General features: G+C 37.3%; 1 protein-coding gene across 2 annotated transcripts in view; it reads right to left on the bottom strand.

Moving 5' to 3' along the window:
- RBM27 (RNA binding motif protein 27) overlaps positions 1 to 5,964 on the bottom strand; it is a 68,897-nt gene extending 62,933 nt beyond the window's left edge. For both annotated transcript variants that reach the window (XM_074291721.1, XM_074291722.1), the window contains exon 1: positions 5,823 to 5,964. In XM_074291721.1, coding sequence (XP_074147822.1) covers positions 5,823 to 5,881 — 59 coding nt within the window. In that variant the 5' untranslated portion in view covers positions 5,882 to 5,964. The remainder of the gene's footprint in view (positions 1 to 5,822) is intronic.
- Between the last annotated feature and the right edge of the window lie 8,535 nt (positions 5,965 to 14,499).

The following is a 14,499-nucleotide window of genomic DNA, read 5'->3' as shown; positions in this document are numbered from 1 at the left end:
TATGGGGATGGAAGCAAGAGAAAAAGTAAAGAGTCAATAACTCAGAGGTTTCAAGTCCAGGTAAATGGGGAAAATGGTGGTCCCTTTAAGAAAATTAATAAAGCCAGAAGAAAGAGCAGTTTTAGAAGGAAAGATAGTATTTTCTACTATGGACATGTTCAATTTGAGATGCTTATGGGATATCCAAGTTGAGATGTCTAAAGACAACTAGAGATATTAGGTTGCAGTTCAGGAAAGAGATGAGGGCTGCATATAGATTTGGGAATCATCTTCATGATAGCTGAATTAATGGGAGTTATAAGTGATAAAGCTGGAAGAAAGAGATCAGGGGAGGCCTGAGGTACACCCCCCACATATAAAATATCCATTACAATTAGTTATACCTTTAAAGCCAAAAAGAATAAAACTAATCCCTTTTTTTGAAAAGGGCTCTTCAAATACTTCAAGATAGTTATGAAATATCCCTGGAATCTTCTCTTCTCTAGGATAAACATCCCTTGTTCTTTCAACCTATCTTTGCAGGACATAGTATCCACAATCCACAATCTAAAAGCTGCCATTACTACATAAAGGACTTGTCACTGGGGATTCACTTTATGCCTGTAACATCTTTTTCCTTCTTTTGCCAAGGTAATATCTGTGTGATAGTTGGTGATTTATATAATGAAAGTGATAGTGTTTTCCTGAGCCTTGAGCTTTAGGGGTTGAAGGTTAAGTGGGTATCAGGTTGAGTTATTCTTTCTTTGGAAGATACATGAAGGACTTCATTGTAATAAATTTTATGAGGAAAAGGTAATATAAAATTGGGGCAGCTGGGCAGTGAAGTGAATAGAATATTGGACCTGGAGTTAAGAAGACTTGAGTCAAGTCTTGAATCAAGAAGATTCAGACATTTTAAAAGCTGTTAGACCCTGGGCAAGTAACTAATCCTGTTTGCCTCAGTTTCCTCATCTGTAAAATGAGTTGGAGAAGACAATGGCAAAACACTCCAACAAAACCCTCAAATAGTCCAAAGTGTTGGACACAACTGAAATGACTAAACAACAAAATATAAATGTGGGTGGCTCACCAAAAGCCTACTAAAAGTTAAGAGTCTTTCTAACTGGTTAAGAGTTAAAACTAGACTACAGACAGGCAAATGAATCCCAAATACCCATGTCAAGGCAAGTACCAAATTAGCAGGTGGTAGTTTAACTTGCGAGTTGCCAATATCATTTTTGTAATAATGAAGTCAGTTAGAACCCAGGAACTACATAAATGGAATAATCTGCTTGCGTGAGTATCAATCAGACTAGGCTTTTTATATAAATTTAAGAATACTTATAATCCTGGTCTTGATTCTGTCTATTACTCTCCTTCCTTGTGAATATACTCTAATAAATTTACTTATGGTTTGGAGTATGTGAGATCAGGGTTGGGTTTGGGAGTGAGGGGAAGTAGGTACTAAAACTGGGCAACAAGAAACATATGTATCCTGAGCAGAACAACACTTGAAAAGTAATCAAAGATCAATTTCACTAAATCTCTAAACCATAAAGAAATCAAAAAAGGTCAGAGACCCATAGTGCCTCGAGCTAAGGGCTAGAAATCAGTAAGTTTACAAATCAGCAAAAGAGAAATTGCCAGCAAGAGAAATTGCCTTTGAATCAAATAAAAAGGTCTCCTCAACCAACAGTAGAAAAGAAATTGTGATCCTCAAAACTACCTCAGTCAGCAAGACCTAAGGCCCAGTGTTAGATCTTTTACAGTTTAAAATTACCAACAGTCAGGATGCTTAGACATAAAGAACAGTCAAATCTGTTTTCATAAACTTGAAAAGTGACTTCAAGATCAAGAATAGTACAACCTTTTATTTATAGTCATTCTTTTGAAGCAAAGAATTTTTACAAACACCCCATTAATATCCATGATATTCTTATGAGGTTGACAAAAGGTTGGTGGCATCATAAACCCTATTTTACAGATGAGACACTAAAGGTAAAAACTTAAAATGACTTCTCCAACATCATGGAGTGAAGTTAAAAGATTTGGAACTCTCCAACTCTCTTGAGAAACCTATGAATACAACACACATAACCAAATACTCTCTCCCTCTCAATTCAGATACAATTACAGATTTGCAAAATATATACTAGAACTTGAAGAAACTTTTTCCAGGAAAAATGCCTTACATTCACTTATTATTTTTTATTCATAAGAGCTCAAACAGGTGTTATATAGAAGCAGCAGCATGGTGTAGTGAAAAGTTGACTAAATTCAAAGAAATTGGGTTCAAATACTGGCTCTGCTATTTAATACTTTTGTGATCAGAAGCAAATTTCTTTACCTATCTGAACCTTAGTTTCATCATCTAGAATGTGATCTTCGATCAGATGGCTTTTGGGGATCCCTTCAAAATCTAAATAAATGACATCACAGTCCCTATACATTAGGCTGTCATGTAGTATGTCACTGTGAGTATTCCATGGATTATAAAACAAGCAATAAAAGTTATTTATATCTAAATATCCAACAGATATAGTATGATATCATGGAAAAGATACTAATGTATTACTTAGGAGACTAGGGATTGGATCCAGTTCTGCCAGTATAATTAGCAGCGTAAAACTGAATAACTAATCAACCAAGAAGTATTAATTACCTATCATGTGCCAAGCAATAGAGATGTAAAGAAAAATAAAATAATCTGTGCCCTCAAGAAGCTTAAACTCCATCCAGGCCAAGTCTGAATTTTTATTTCCTATTGCCTTATTTTCTCATTTGTAAAATGAGGTGGTAAAATTAATTCAAATGTATCTTTCAGTTCCAAAATATATTAATTAGCTCTATGCTGTTGTGATCCTTTGTGATAAATAGGAACACACACATTTTACAGACTGAAAAGTTTATGTAAGATATATTAACCAGTAAATAAAAATCTACTTCCTAGCTCAAATCTAGTTTCTTTTTCACCTTATTTACTAAGTGTTTTTATGAACACCAAAAAATAAGAACTCTACTTTACCTGAAAACCAGAGGATATTTCCTCGTGTTTTCTTTTTCCCCAGTTTCTTTCCCCCAGAGTAATATATGTCAGAGTCTATGAAATTTCCACTGTCAACAGATCATTCTGTAGCTTAAAAGCATCTCTTGTTTAATACACACACATACATACACACATACACACACATTATACACATACACACACACATACACACATATACACTGCAACATTATTGCAAATTATATAAAGAGAAAATGTAACACAAGATAAGTTATCCAAATTCCATATACCAATCATAAATATCTATCAGAAAGTTTAACAATTAGTCTGGAAATGTCATGTGAGAATTCCAAGATAATTTAGCTAAAGAAAATTCTTAATTCTGAATGACATAAAAAGTAGATTTATAACCATAACCCATTTTAGAAGATTATTTAATCATCTGGTTATTAAAATAAACCTAATCTTTCCACAGAAACTCACTAGTAATTAAAATGTCTTACATACTTCATGCTACACCTACATATACAATTCCTGGTACTATGTATTTTATTTCAGCAAAATTCACCTGTATTGTTAGATATAGTACTGACTTTAGATAAGTTATAAAGAAAAAAAAAAGTAACCTCTATGTATATATAAAAGAAAAAGCATGGTGTATGTTGAGTTGAAAGGTAGTGTATACAGCGTCAAGATAGCATTAAATGAAAGGTCCTAGATTTAAATCCTTACTCTCCACTGACTACCTGAGGATCTGAGTAGGTCAAGGCAGTCAACTTCTCTAGCTTCAGTTTCCTAATTTGTAAAATGGAGAAGCTAAAAAGTAGTATAGTACAGTAGCAAGTAGCACTGGCTTTGGAGTCAAAGGAACTGGGTTCAAACTCTGCCTCTCAGTACTAGTGTGAACTATGGCAAATCACATATTTGCCAGCCTGTTTTCCCATCTGTCAAATGAGGGGGGAGGATTAGACTAGATGGTTCTTTAAGATACCTCCCAGCTCTAAATGTGGGATTCTATGATCTCTAAGGCTCTTTTCCATAAATATCATGCTATCACAACTCAAAAGTAAATTGAAACAATGAATTCAATTAATTATACCTAATAATATCATCTTTATCTAATAATTCATTTTTGACTAACGAAAATTTAAAGCAAGATTCTATGACCTTTAATCACTCAAATCATATATATTGGAAAGGTCAGGGGAAAATACTATTAAGAGATTTAAGAAATTTTAAAATAAAAGTTTTCCAAAAGTTAAGGGGTTAATAAAGGAAAAAAAATACATATTTCAATCTAGTGGAAAGAATGAAGTTGATGAGCTGTATGTTTTGTTTTGTTTTTAAGGCAAATGACTGGGAAAGTCTGGGACCACATGTCACCATGAAGAAAAATTTATTTTCAACCAACATACACACTCAACCGAAAACACTGATCACACAAATCTTGCCTAATATTATCCCATCTCTTCTGCCAATATAGGATTAAAAAAAACCTGCTTGTGAAGGAAATTTGTCCAAAAGTTGCAAATAGGAACTTACAGCTGCTTCTAATAACTGTCCAGACTGTGCAATAAAAATCGGACTCTCTAACAAATGCTGTACAGCACCTCAAAACAAACCAATATCCCTTCACCACCCTCAATGATTCATAGATAAGAAATAAACTGACAGAACATACACTGTAAAGTTCTGTCTCCTCCTTTCCCTACTCTCTTCCAAATTTTGCTACTTGAATATTCACTACCTTGGCCACTTCTACTTTTGGTCATAGAAAAGACATTACAAACACATTCTCTTAGAAGATTTTCAGATGTCCTAATACCATTTACACTAGGGAGTCACCAAGTCCAATCTTCTAAATATTTAACAAAACTTGCTACTGATCTACTCTTCACCTTTAGAGACCAAAACTGAAGATGTCACTGGATTGGACAAGGACCTCCTCCCCAAGAAACAGCAGGAACAAGTTAGCTTATGATATCCCCCTCTTCCTCGGGAGTAGGAGAACATACACACCTCGGCCCAGGTGCTCCAGGCCACCGTCCTCAGCGACCCTCACTTATCCAGGGTCACCCGCACTGCTCCAACCACCCTTCGACACCTAACGAAAAGTTGGTAACGAGAGCCCTCAACTTTCTCATCATCCTTCTTTCTCTGGGACAAGACCAAATTCCAAAAGTGATGAAAAAGCTTCAAGTCCTCGTCACCCTAGGTCAGAGCCTTACCCCTGTTCCTCCTCTTTCCCCTTGAGGTAGGGGGTGAAGAAGGGGGGAGTATCTCACCCCACCCCAAACAAACAAAACAGACCTGACTTCGCTCCCCGACGCCCCCACCCCCACCCCGGCCCCAGCCCGGAGCAAAGACATCTCTCTAGCCTTGCTCTGTTCTTCCCCAAGAAAGGTCTCCACTACAACTCCTGGAAATGAAAAGGACCATTTACAGACATCTCTTTCTGCCCCTTCCCTTCCCTCAAAAGCAAAAATATTTTCCTCATCCCTCCTCCTAGAAGATCCACGCCGCTCCCCTCCACCCCCCACCCCCATGAACTAGACCCTTACTCGCCCCCACTTCTGCCCCACCACCAGTCACCCACCCCTCGCCGGGGGCAAGTCCTACCCCCCTCCACCTTGCTGTTCCCTCCCCTAGTGGGGGGGGGAATCCTCTTCCCCCTCCCCCCCAAACAAACAAAACAGAATCTCGCCAAGCCCCGGCTCCCCTTCCGCCGGGATATCCCCCTCCCCCATCCCCTCCCCCACTGGCCCCCAACGCCCACGTCGGCGGCCCTGACCTCCGGCGCCCGTCCCGGCCCCGGCCCCGGCGGCCCGGGGACACTCACATCGGCTCCAGTAACTTGGCCAGCCACGACTTGAGGGCATCCACATCCTCTATGAGCATGGTGCAGGGCGGGAGGTCTCTACCACTCCTCCCTCCCCGACCCCCACCCGTCCGCGGGCCTCCGCGCTGCCGCGCCCCCCCCTACACGCCCCCTTCACTGCTCCCCGGCCCGCCAGCCACCGGGCATCTCCAGAGGCTCCAACCTACACCCCCCGGCCAGGGCCTAACAGGAACTAACCTAAGAGCCCCGCACACAACCTAGCCCGACTGCGCAGGCGGGCGGGAGGCAGCGCCCGAGCAACACCGGCCTGGGCCAATAGGAGGGAGAGGGCCATGCGGACAAAGCCAATGGCAAGCGTCGGCTCTCTCCACTCCCCTCCCTCGGCAGGCCGGGCCCGGTTCAGAAGGGGGATGCAGCAAGTTAGGTGGAGGGAACACGTGAACTCCTGGTGCAACATGGTATCTTGGAGAAGGTGGGTGGTGTGGTTCTTAAAGGGACCGTGGCGTCTTTTTTGGAGCATGCTGCCGGTGCCTAGCTGCCAGCGTCTAGAGCGGACTGAACCTGGGGGGAATCCAGCCGAGAACCCATACGCTCGGTTACTTCCTCTCTGTGTCCTGGAAACGCATGCCCCTGACCCGAAATGACTCAGCTGGAGTAAGTCGGTAGTAGTGTGAACAACACGCTGTCGATCACGCTCCCTCCCGTCAACACTGGAGGCAAAATTTTACTTTTTTTGTACACACCCCCTTTTTACACTTAGACATGCTTCCAATTTTTTGCTCCTGCAATCAAATTACACTCATCTTCAAATAATTGTCTAAGTTACAGAATATATTTTTAAAAATATGTTATTTCTGATTAAAAAAAAAAAAAAGGTGGGGGGGAAGGCATCGCGATATAGCGCAAAGAGTACAAGATTTGGAGTCATACCTGAGTACCCATTCCTGGCTGCTTTAGTACTGAAACACGTGAGCAAGTCACTTCTGGGCCCGAGTTTCCAGATTCTAAGCTAGAACCTCAATTCTCCTAAAATTTAAAGCATTCATTCAGAAAACCCAGTGAATTGAATGCCTTTAGATATCTGCTCACAGCAATCCACTCTAGGAAAAATATCTAAAATCAAGTATTGTTTGCAGAGAGAATCTTGGTAAACCAAAGGACTAAAAAAAAATAAGGAAACAATTGAGGATGTAGGTTTGTATTAGGTTAACAATTTACTTTTGAGGTGTTGAAGCGACTTGTTTGGTGAGTGAGATTTATACATGCATTTAATATGTATTATATGCTAAGCATGTACACATATGTATGTATAGACACAGAGGATAATAAAACAATGAGTCAGTATCCAGTTTCATTACTTCAATTAAATTGAATTTCATTAGCTGAATTGATTAATGAAATGCATTTTGATTAAAATTCCCTAAAATGTTTCTGTTTCTCTTTTCTCTCCCTTTTATCCTTCAAGTCATTTAATTTAACAAGCATTTATTGAGCATCTATTATGTGCAATTTCTTGTAATATCTCTAGGAAATACAAAGAGGGTCTTTGTTCTCATGAATTCTGTACTTTAGAATACTTTATATCTAGAGATATAATGACAATATAAATTGGACTATGATAAGTGCATAGTATGTCAAAACTGGCACAAAAGTTCAGGTAACTGAGAGGTTATTTGTAATGGGCCAGAATTCTGGAGAAATTCTTACAACAAGGTGCTAACTCAGTGGAATTGATAAGACAATGGTTATCTAGTTTAGCAAGGTGATTAATAGTTCTCTACTTTAGTATATGGATTTAGTATTTAATATACTTCTACAAGATTCACACCTATGATGATGTAATTTTAACAGAGTATATAAGAGCCAACAAGGACTGGATGAGAGACATTGCCTCCATCTCCCACCACTGTGGTGGCTGGCCTGGCCTTCATTTCTCCACTGAGACCAAGGCCCATCTGAAGGGCCTCCAGAAAGCTAGCCGAGCCCCAGGAAAGGAGACAGACTGTGAAGGAGACAATAAAGAATTTGGACTTTATCTCTGGCTATTCTCATGGTGATTACTCAGCTGAAACAAAGGCTGGTCCAAAGACCTCCAGAAAGCTAACCAGAACATTCTGACAAAAACTGGGGAAGAAGATATCTTCCTTTTATTCTTTTTTCTTTTCTCTTCCATTTCAACAAGTTAAATGGAATAATGGAAATGGCACTTCTTTTCCCAATTTACAAGAATTCCTTCCACACAACCAACAAATAATTTGTCACTCCTTTATATTCCACATCGACTCCCTGTTGCTGCTAAGATCATAAGGTTATTAGGATCACAAAATTAGAACTAGAAGGAATCTTAGAGAGCATGTCATCCAATACTTTCTTTTTAGATGTGAGTACACATATCTAGTGAGGTTGTGACTTGCCCAAAATGAAATGTCAACTTTTCTGTTTGGCATTTAAAGTTCTTGTTCTTCCTCCTTTTCTAGTCTTCTTGTATATTACATCCTGACATATATTCTATAGTCCAGATATTAGCCTATACAATGCTCCAACTCCTCTGTCCTTCATACTTGCTATCTTGCTTTCCTGAAAAGCACTTCCACCTTCCCTGCACCTCTTCAAAGCCTTGGCTTTCTTTATGACAACAACTCAAATACTAATTTCTAAATGAAGCTTAGCCTCATTTTCCCAGGTGCTCAAAACACTTTATTTTTAGTGTGTGTGTATGTGTGTGTGTGTGTGCATATATATATATATATATGCATACACTACATATATTTACCTAAACTTGGAAAAATGTTATTGGGCCCCACAGGGGCTGAGGTACTGTGCTCAACCCATATTGCTTCTGCCCAGGTATGTGGTTTGGATTAGGTTCAGTTTGGCAGAACCTGGCCTCTAAAAGAGCTTGGTGTTAGGCTCCTTGACCTCATGCTTTTCTCCCATTAAATCCCAGCCCTATCTCATTCCCAGCTGGAGAAGGAAATGGCAAACCATTCCCATATCTGTGCCAAGAAAACCCCCAAAGGGGTCATGAACAGTCTACCATGACTGAAAATGACAAAACAACAATGCCACCTATCTCATGGAGCAGAGGTTCTTAATTTTTTGACAATTTGGTGGAGCCTATAGATCCCTTCTCCAAATATTGTTTTTAAATGCATAAAATAAAACACATAGGATTAAAAAGAAAACTAATAATATTGAAATAGAATTTTCTATCTTTCTACCTTTGAACTTGTCTGTTCTCTAAAAGCTCATGAACCGTAGGTTAGGAATCATCAAGTCCAGGGTTTCTCCAAAAGAAGGAATAGAAAGATTATTAATTTACAGTGTAAATCAGATATGTTTATTCTATCAAACAAAAAAATTGCTAAATATAAAACCCTCAATAGCTAACATTAACAAAAAGATTAAAAACAGCTTTAAGCAACTTCAGTTATAACTATTCTTACAAGTAAATGAGATTTAGGAACTTAAATCTCATCAAAAGATAAAGCAATTTGTAGTACCTGAAATTAGGCCTTTTGCCTTTCACTGTGGCTAGCTAGCTACAATTCCAAGTACATGTCTGATAGTAAAATTGCCACACCTGGGCCCTGTTGATGAACTTCTCTCCACTATAGATTCTTATCCCCAGAAGTTAGCCAACTCCAATTCAATAGAATTTAGAACTACTAAATTTACAAGAGCATTCCTAAACCTGGTAGAAGTATGGTGTTGAAACTATCTTTATTTAGCTTTAGTGTTTAGATTAGGTACAAACCAGAACAGAGTGTAAAATAGGGCCTATATACCTTCTTGAATCAATCAAAGCCATAGTGTGGGAGATTAACATCTAAGTGATTTGTATGGATTTTCAGACTTTTTTTGGTAATTTGATTTTTATCTTGTTATTTTTACTTTAAAAGGGTTATTGTATGGGAAAACTTTCTGAGAGGGAGAAGGCGGAAGACTACAGAGGAAAACTTAGGCAATGAAAAAGCCATTTATGTTAAAAATTATCTTTAAAGTATAGGTGTTTGTACCGGCAAGAAACTGGAAACTGAGTGGATGCTCATCAATTGGAAAATGGCTGAATAAATTAAGGTATATGAATGTTATGGAATATTATTGTTCTGTAAGAAATGATCAACAGGATGATTTCAGAAAGGCCTAGAGAGACTTACATGAACTGATGCTAAGTGAAGTGAACAGAACCAGGAGAATATGGTACACAGCAATAGCAAAATTATTTAATGACCAATTCTAATGAACTTGGCTCTTTTCAACATCGAGATGATTCAGGCCAGTTCCAATGATCCTGTGATGAAGAGAATCATGTGCCTCCCCGGGAGAGGACTGTGGGAACTAAATGCGTTCACAACATAGTATTTTTACCTTTTTTGTTACTATTTTCTTGCTTTTTGTTTTCTGTCTATTTTCTTCTTCTTGATCTGTTTTTCTTATGCAGCATGATAATTGTGGAAATATGTATAGAAGAGTTGTATATCTTTAACTTATATGGAATTACTTACTTTCTATGGGAATGGGTAGAGGAGGGAAAGGAGAAAAATTTGAAACACATGGTTTTACAAGGGTGAATGTTGAAAGCTATCTTTGCATATATTTTGAAAATAAAAAGTTATTTTAAAAAATAACCTTTATTGGACAAAGGAAATTTCCTCATTGATTCTTACCTAGTAATGAAATCACAATCTTTAAAAAAGAGGAAGAAATATTTGGTGTTAATTTTTATATTCTTTGTGTATACTTACATACTCATTAGAGAATATAGTTTAAAGGAGAAAGATCAAATAATATTTTCATCTTCCTATGCTGAGAACTTAGTATAGTGCCTCCAACACAACAGATGCTAAATAACTGCTAAATTTAATAAAAGTATTCTGATTTTAATTGATTAAGTTTTAAAACTGCATAGAAGTCAGTTAATTCAGTGATAATAGAGAAGGAATTACCTTCTTTTATAGGAGTGCAAAGCATATCTTAGTTTTGTATTTTGTCTGCAAGAACCTCAGTCAGTTTTTAAACAGGTTCAAGAGGACAAATATGTCAGAAATAAGCTGCAGAGGGGTTTGTGACCTATATAAAGTCAACAGGAAAGTTAATGACAAAGCTTGGTTAAATTCAATCCAGCAGACAATTAAGGTTGGAACTGTGCTACTTGTTAAGAATACGAAAAATGAAAGACTGATACAATTCCTACTCTCAAAGAGCTTATACAGTCTAAGATGGGAGCAAACATGGGGTATTTCACATCTATTACTAGATTTAGATCCAGAGAACTTAGGTTGAAATTTCAGTTCTACTATTTACTATCTATGTGCCTCTTGAGCAAGTCACTAAATTTTTCTGGGCTTTAGTTTCCACATCTATAAAATGATACAATTAGATTGGATAATTTCTAAGCTCACATTCAGCTGTCAATTTAGGATGAACATAAAGAATTATTACATAAATTGGAATCCATTTCATTTAACTTATTTACAGCTTTTTCTGCACTGGCCACAAAGAAACAGAATATGAATGAATGCAGGAGATTATTAATAGGAATTGTTTCTGCAATAGTGATGATGGATTTCAGAGAGCTGATCACAATCCCCTGGGAACCAATAGCTCCTATTTTGCATTCACATTTTAACATGGGGTCAAGGTTGTATAGCTATTCTATGGCTATGGAAGTACATTGGCCATGAATGATACTGTCTTGTTTTTTTCTGTCTTCATATACAGATAACTTGGTCATTTCAAAGGGAGACAATTATATATATAAATATGTAGATATACCATACTTGTTCCTGTTCCTCAATCTTAGCTGCAGACCTAAAAGCTAGGCATTTGCAAAAACTGAATTTTAAATCATGTATTGTATAGTTAGCTTCTTCATATGTCACATGAAGAGGAGAACAAGCATCTTTTAAAATATATATATATATAAATATTTTTTTTCCAATTACATGTAAAGAGAGATTTTGATATTTTTTTAAATAAGATTTTGAGTTTCAAACTTTGTTTCCCTCTCTTCCTTCCATCTCCCCTACCCAAGATGGGAAGCAATCTGATATAGGTTATACATATTCAATCATATAAACATATTTCCACATTAGTCATGAGAAAACAAGCACCTTTGCTTTACTTAGCTAAGGAGAATTCTAGAAATCCAAAAAAACTTCCTCTGACCTTTTTCTCTTGCTTTAGAGAAATTACTCTTCTGATTAGTCTCTCCTTGATCACTATTTCAGGAAAACTTCTATCCATGCTCCACTATACTCTCCACAGCCTCACCAGTCCTCTTGCCCTAGAAGAATACTCTTTCCTCCCTTCTACCCAACCTTAGTTGGGGAACTATAAACCATGATCAAATTAATTTTACTGTCATTCCTCAAAAGGTATATCAATTATCTGCTACTCTATATGGTCCCTGTAACTTTTTGGAATAAAGAACCTCCTTCCTGGCCACCACTCTGCTTAGTAGTTAGAATGTAATACACTCTTTGAGATCAGGAATTATCTTTGTGTTTTATAATTGTATCCCCAGCTTTTGATATATAGTAAGTGCTTAATAAGTACATTTTTATTCATTTATTTCTATATGAAATCATATTAATTTACCTGGAGAGTGGAACTAAGAATATGGGGGGAAGGAGAGGAAATTAATAGATACAGAGAAGATACACATTTAAGAAAATTACAAGAATAAATATCATGAGACATAGGATCACAAATTGTGAGCTGAAAGAGATTGTAGAAGTCATCTAACTCAACCCTTTTTATGGATGAGACAAATAAGGTTTAGAGAGACTAGTGAATTTGTTCAAGGCCATACTGGGACTAAGTGGCAGAACTAAGATTCAAGCACAAGTTTGAATCTATTTCACAGTTCTATTTCACAGATCTAATGATCTTTCTCTTGTACCTTGCTGACTCTTCCAGTCAGCAATTTAATTCTCCTGGCTTCTAATCACCCCACCACACATGGCACATCAGGTCACTCAAGCACTGGCAGAAATACTTTTTCCAAAATCAGGAATGGATCAGAGAAGGAAATGGATTTGAGGGATTTCTCTTCTATGTACAAAATAGCAATGGGATTGCCATCTAATGGACTTGGACTACTTGGTCTAGCTTTCTCTGGGGGGTAGTGGGAGAGGAAAGTGAAAATTTTAAAATAAATGGCATAAGAAAAAGAATGACTAAATGCCTTACTTAGATTTAGAGGAAAAACTCTTATGGTATTTAGTCATTTGTGTATAATTTACAATCATGTCCCATGAAATATTAATGTTTCATGCAAATAAATTAAACTCTGTTGGATTTTCAAAGCAGGAAAATCTTACTTTAAAACTGTTGGTTTGCTTTTGTTTATAGACTAGATGGTCATCTGGCTTCACTCTTAAAATTTGCTACTACTCTTGTTCTGGAGATTTCTGTTTTCAAACTTTATGCCAGTGGAGCAGTGATCTTCCCATGCCCTTTACTACTTTGGGTTCATGCTTGTTTTATTATCTAAGTCCCTCTAGTAATAGGTATTGCTATTAACACTAGGTGATTTGAGGACTTTTTGGTTTTATGTGCTTGACTTGTTTAGGGTATCAAGAGATTTCTTTGTGATTTCCTACTAACTCTGAAATTCCACAGAAAGATGGATAGATAGAAAGAAAGAGAGATGTAAGTAATTTGTATTTGGGAACTAAATAACACCTTCTTGTGGTACTTGGGCAGCAGGACTATACAAGAAATGGAAACAGCAGTAATGACAGCAGGAAAAGGATATTAGAAGACAAGAGAAATGTTTTGATAATTCAGGTGTCATGTTTTTGCGTTTTCTCTGTGAAGCTATGACACACCAGGAGAAACTCTTTGGAAGTTCCAAAGCATGTGGACTGTGAATTTAATTTTCAAATAAGTATTTGTTATTTGTCTATGGGAGTGATTTTGATTTGGGGAATTAAAAATTTCAGTATTACAGGAGAAAAACTAACAATGAGGTATCATTGAAAACTCTGATATCCCAGTAGTGGGGCATAGTATATGTATGTATATGTATATGCATATATAGCTTTCCTACAATTTACATGATTTAAATCTTGGCTTTATAGCTTAGAAGAGGCCTAGCTTATTTATTAATATAAAGACCATTCTGTTCTTAACTTCTTAGAATGTCATAACAATTAGAGCAATAAGATACCTCAGATATCATCTAGTTCAACCCTCTTAATTTTCATGTGCGGAAACTTGTACTCATATAGAGGTAGTTTGCCCATGATTACAGTTTATAAATAGTTCTTCCTCACTGACTTAATATGGTGTAGTAGCTGACCCACAAGTTATCAGAAGTATTATTTATCCTCTTTTACCAGTATTATTGAGATTCTTGCCACTTTATTATTTTATAAGCTTCTGCCACTCTAGAAGCAGCTAAGTGGCTCATTGGATAAAGCACTGGATCTGGAGTCAGAAAGATTCCAGAGTTCAAATTCAGCCTCAGATATGAGATAGTTATGTGATCCTGGGCAAGTTAGCTAATCCTGTTTGCCTCAGTTTACTCATCTGTAAAATAAACTAAAGAAGGAAATGGCAAACCACTCTAGTGTCTTTGCCAAGAAAATCTCAAATAGAGTGGAAAAGAGTAAAACATGACTGAAATGATTGAACAACAAAAGTGCCACTCTGGGGGAGAAGCAGC

This window comes from Sminthopsis crassicaudata, chromosome 2, assembly GCF_048593235.1.
Source record: "Sminthopsis crassicaudata isolate SCR6 chromosome 2, ASM4859323v1, whole genome shotgun sequence".
NCBI lineage: Eukaryota > Metazoa > Chordata > Mammalia > Dasyuromorphia > Dasyuridae > Sminthopsis > Sminthopsis crassicaudata.
The sequence above is the reverse complement of the archived record's forward strand: the minus strand, read 5'-3'. Positions and strand labels throughout refer to the sequence as shown.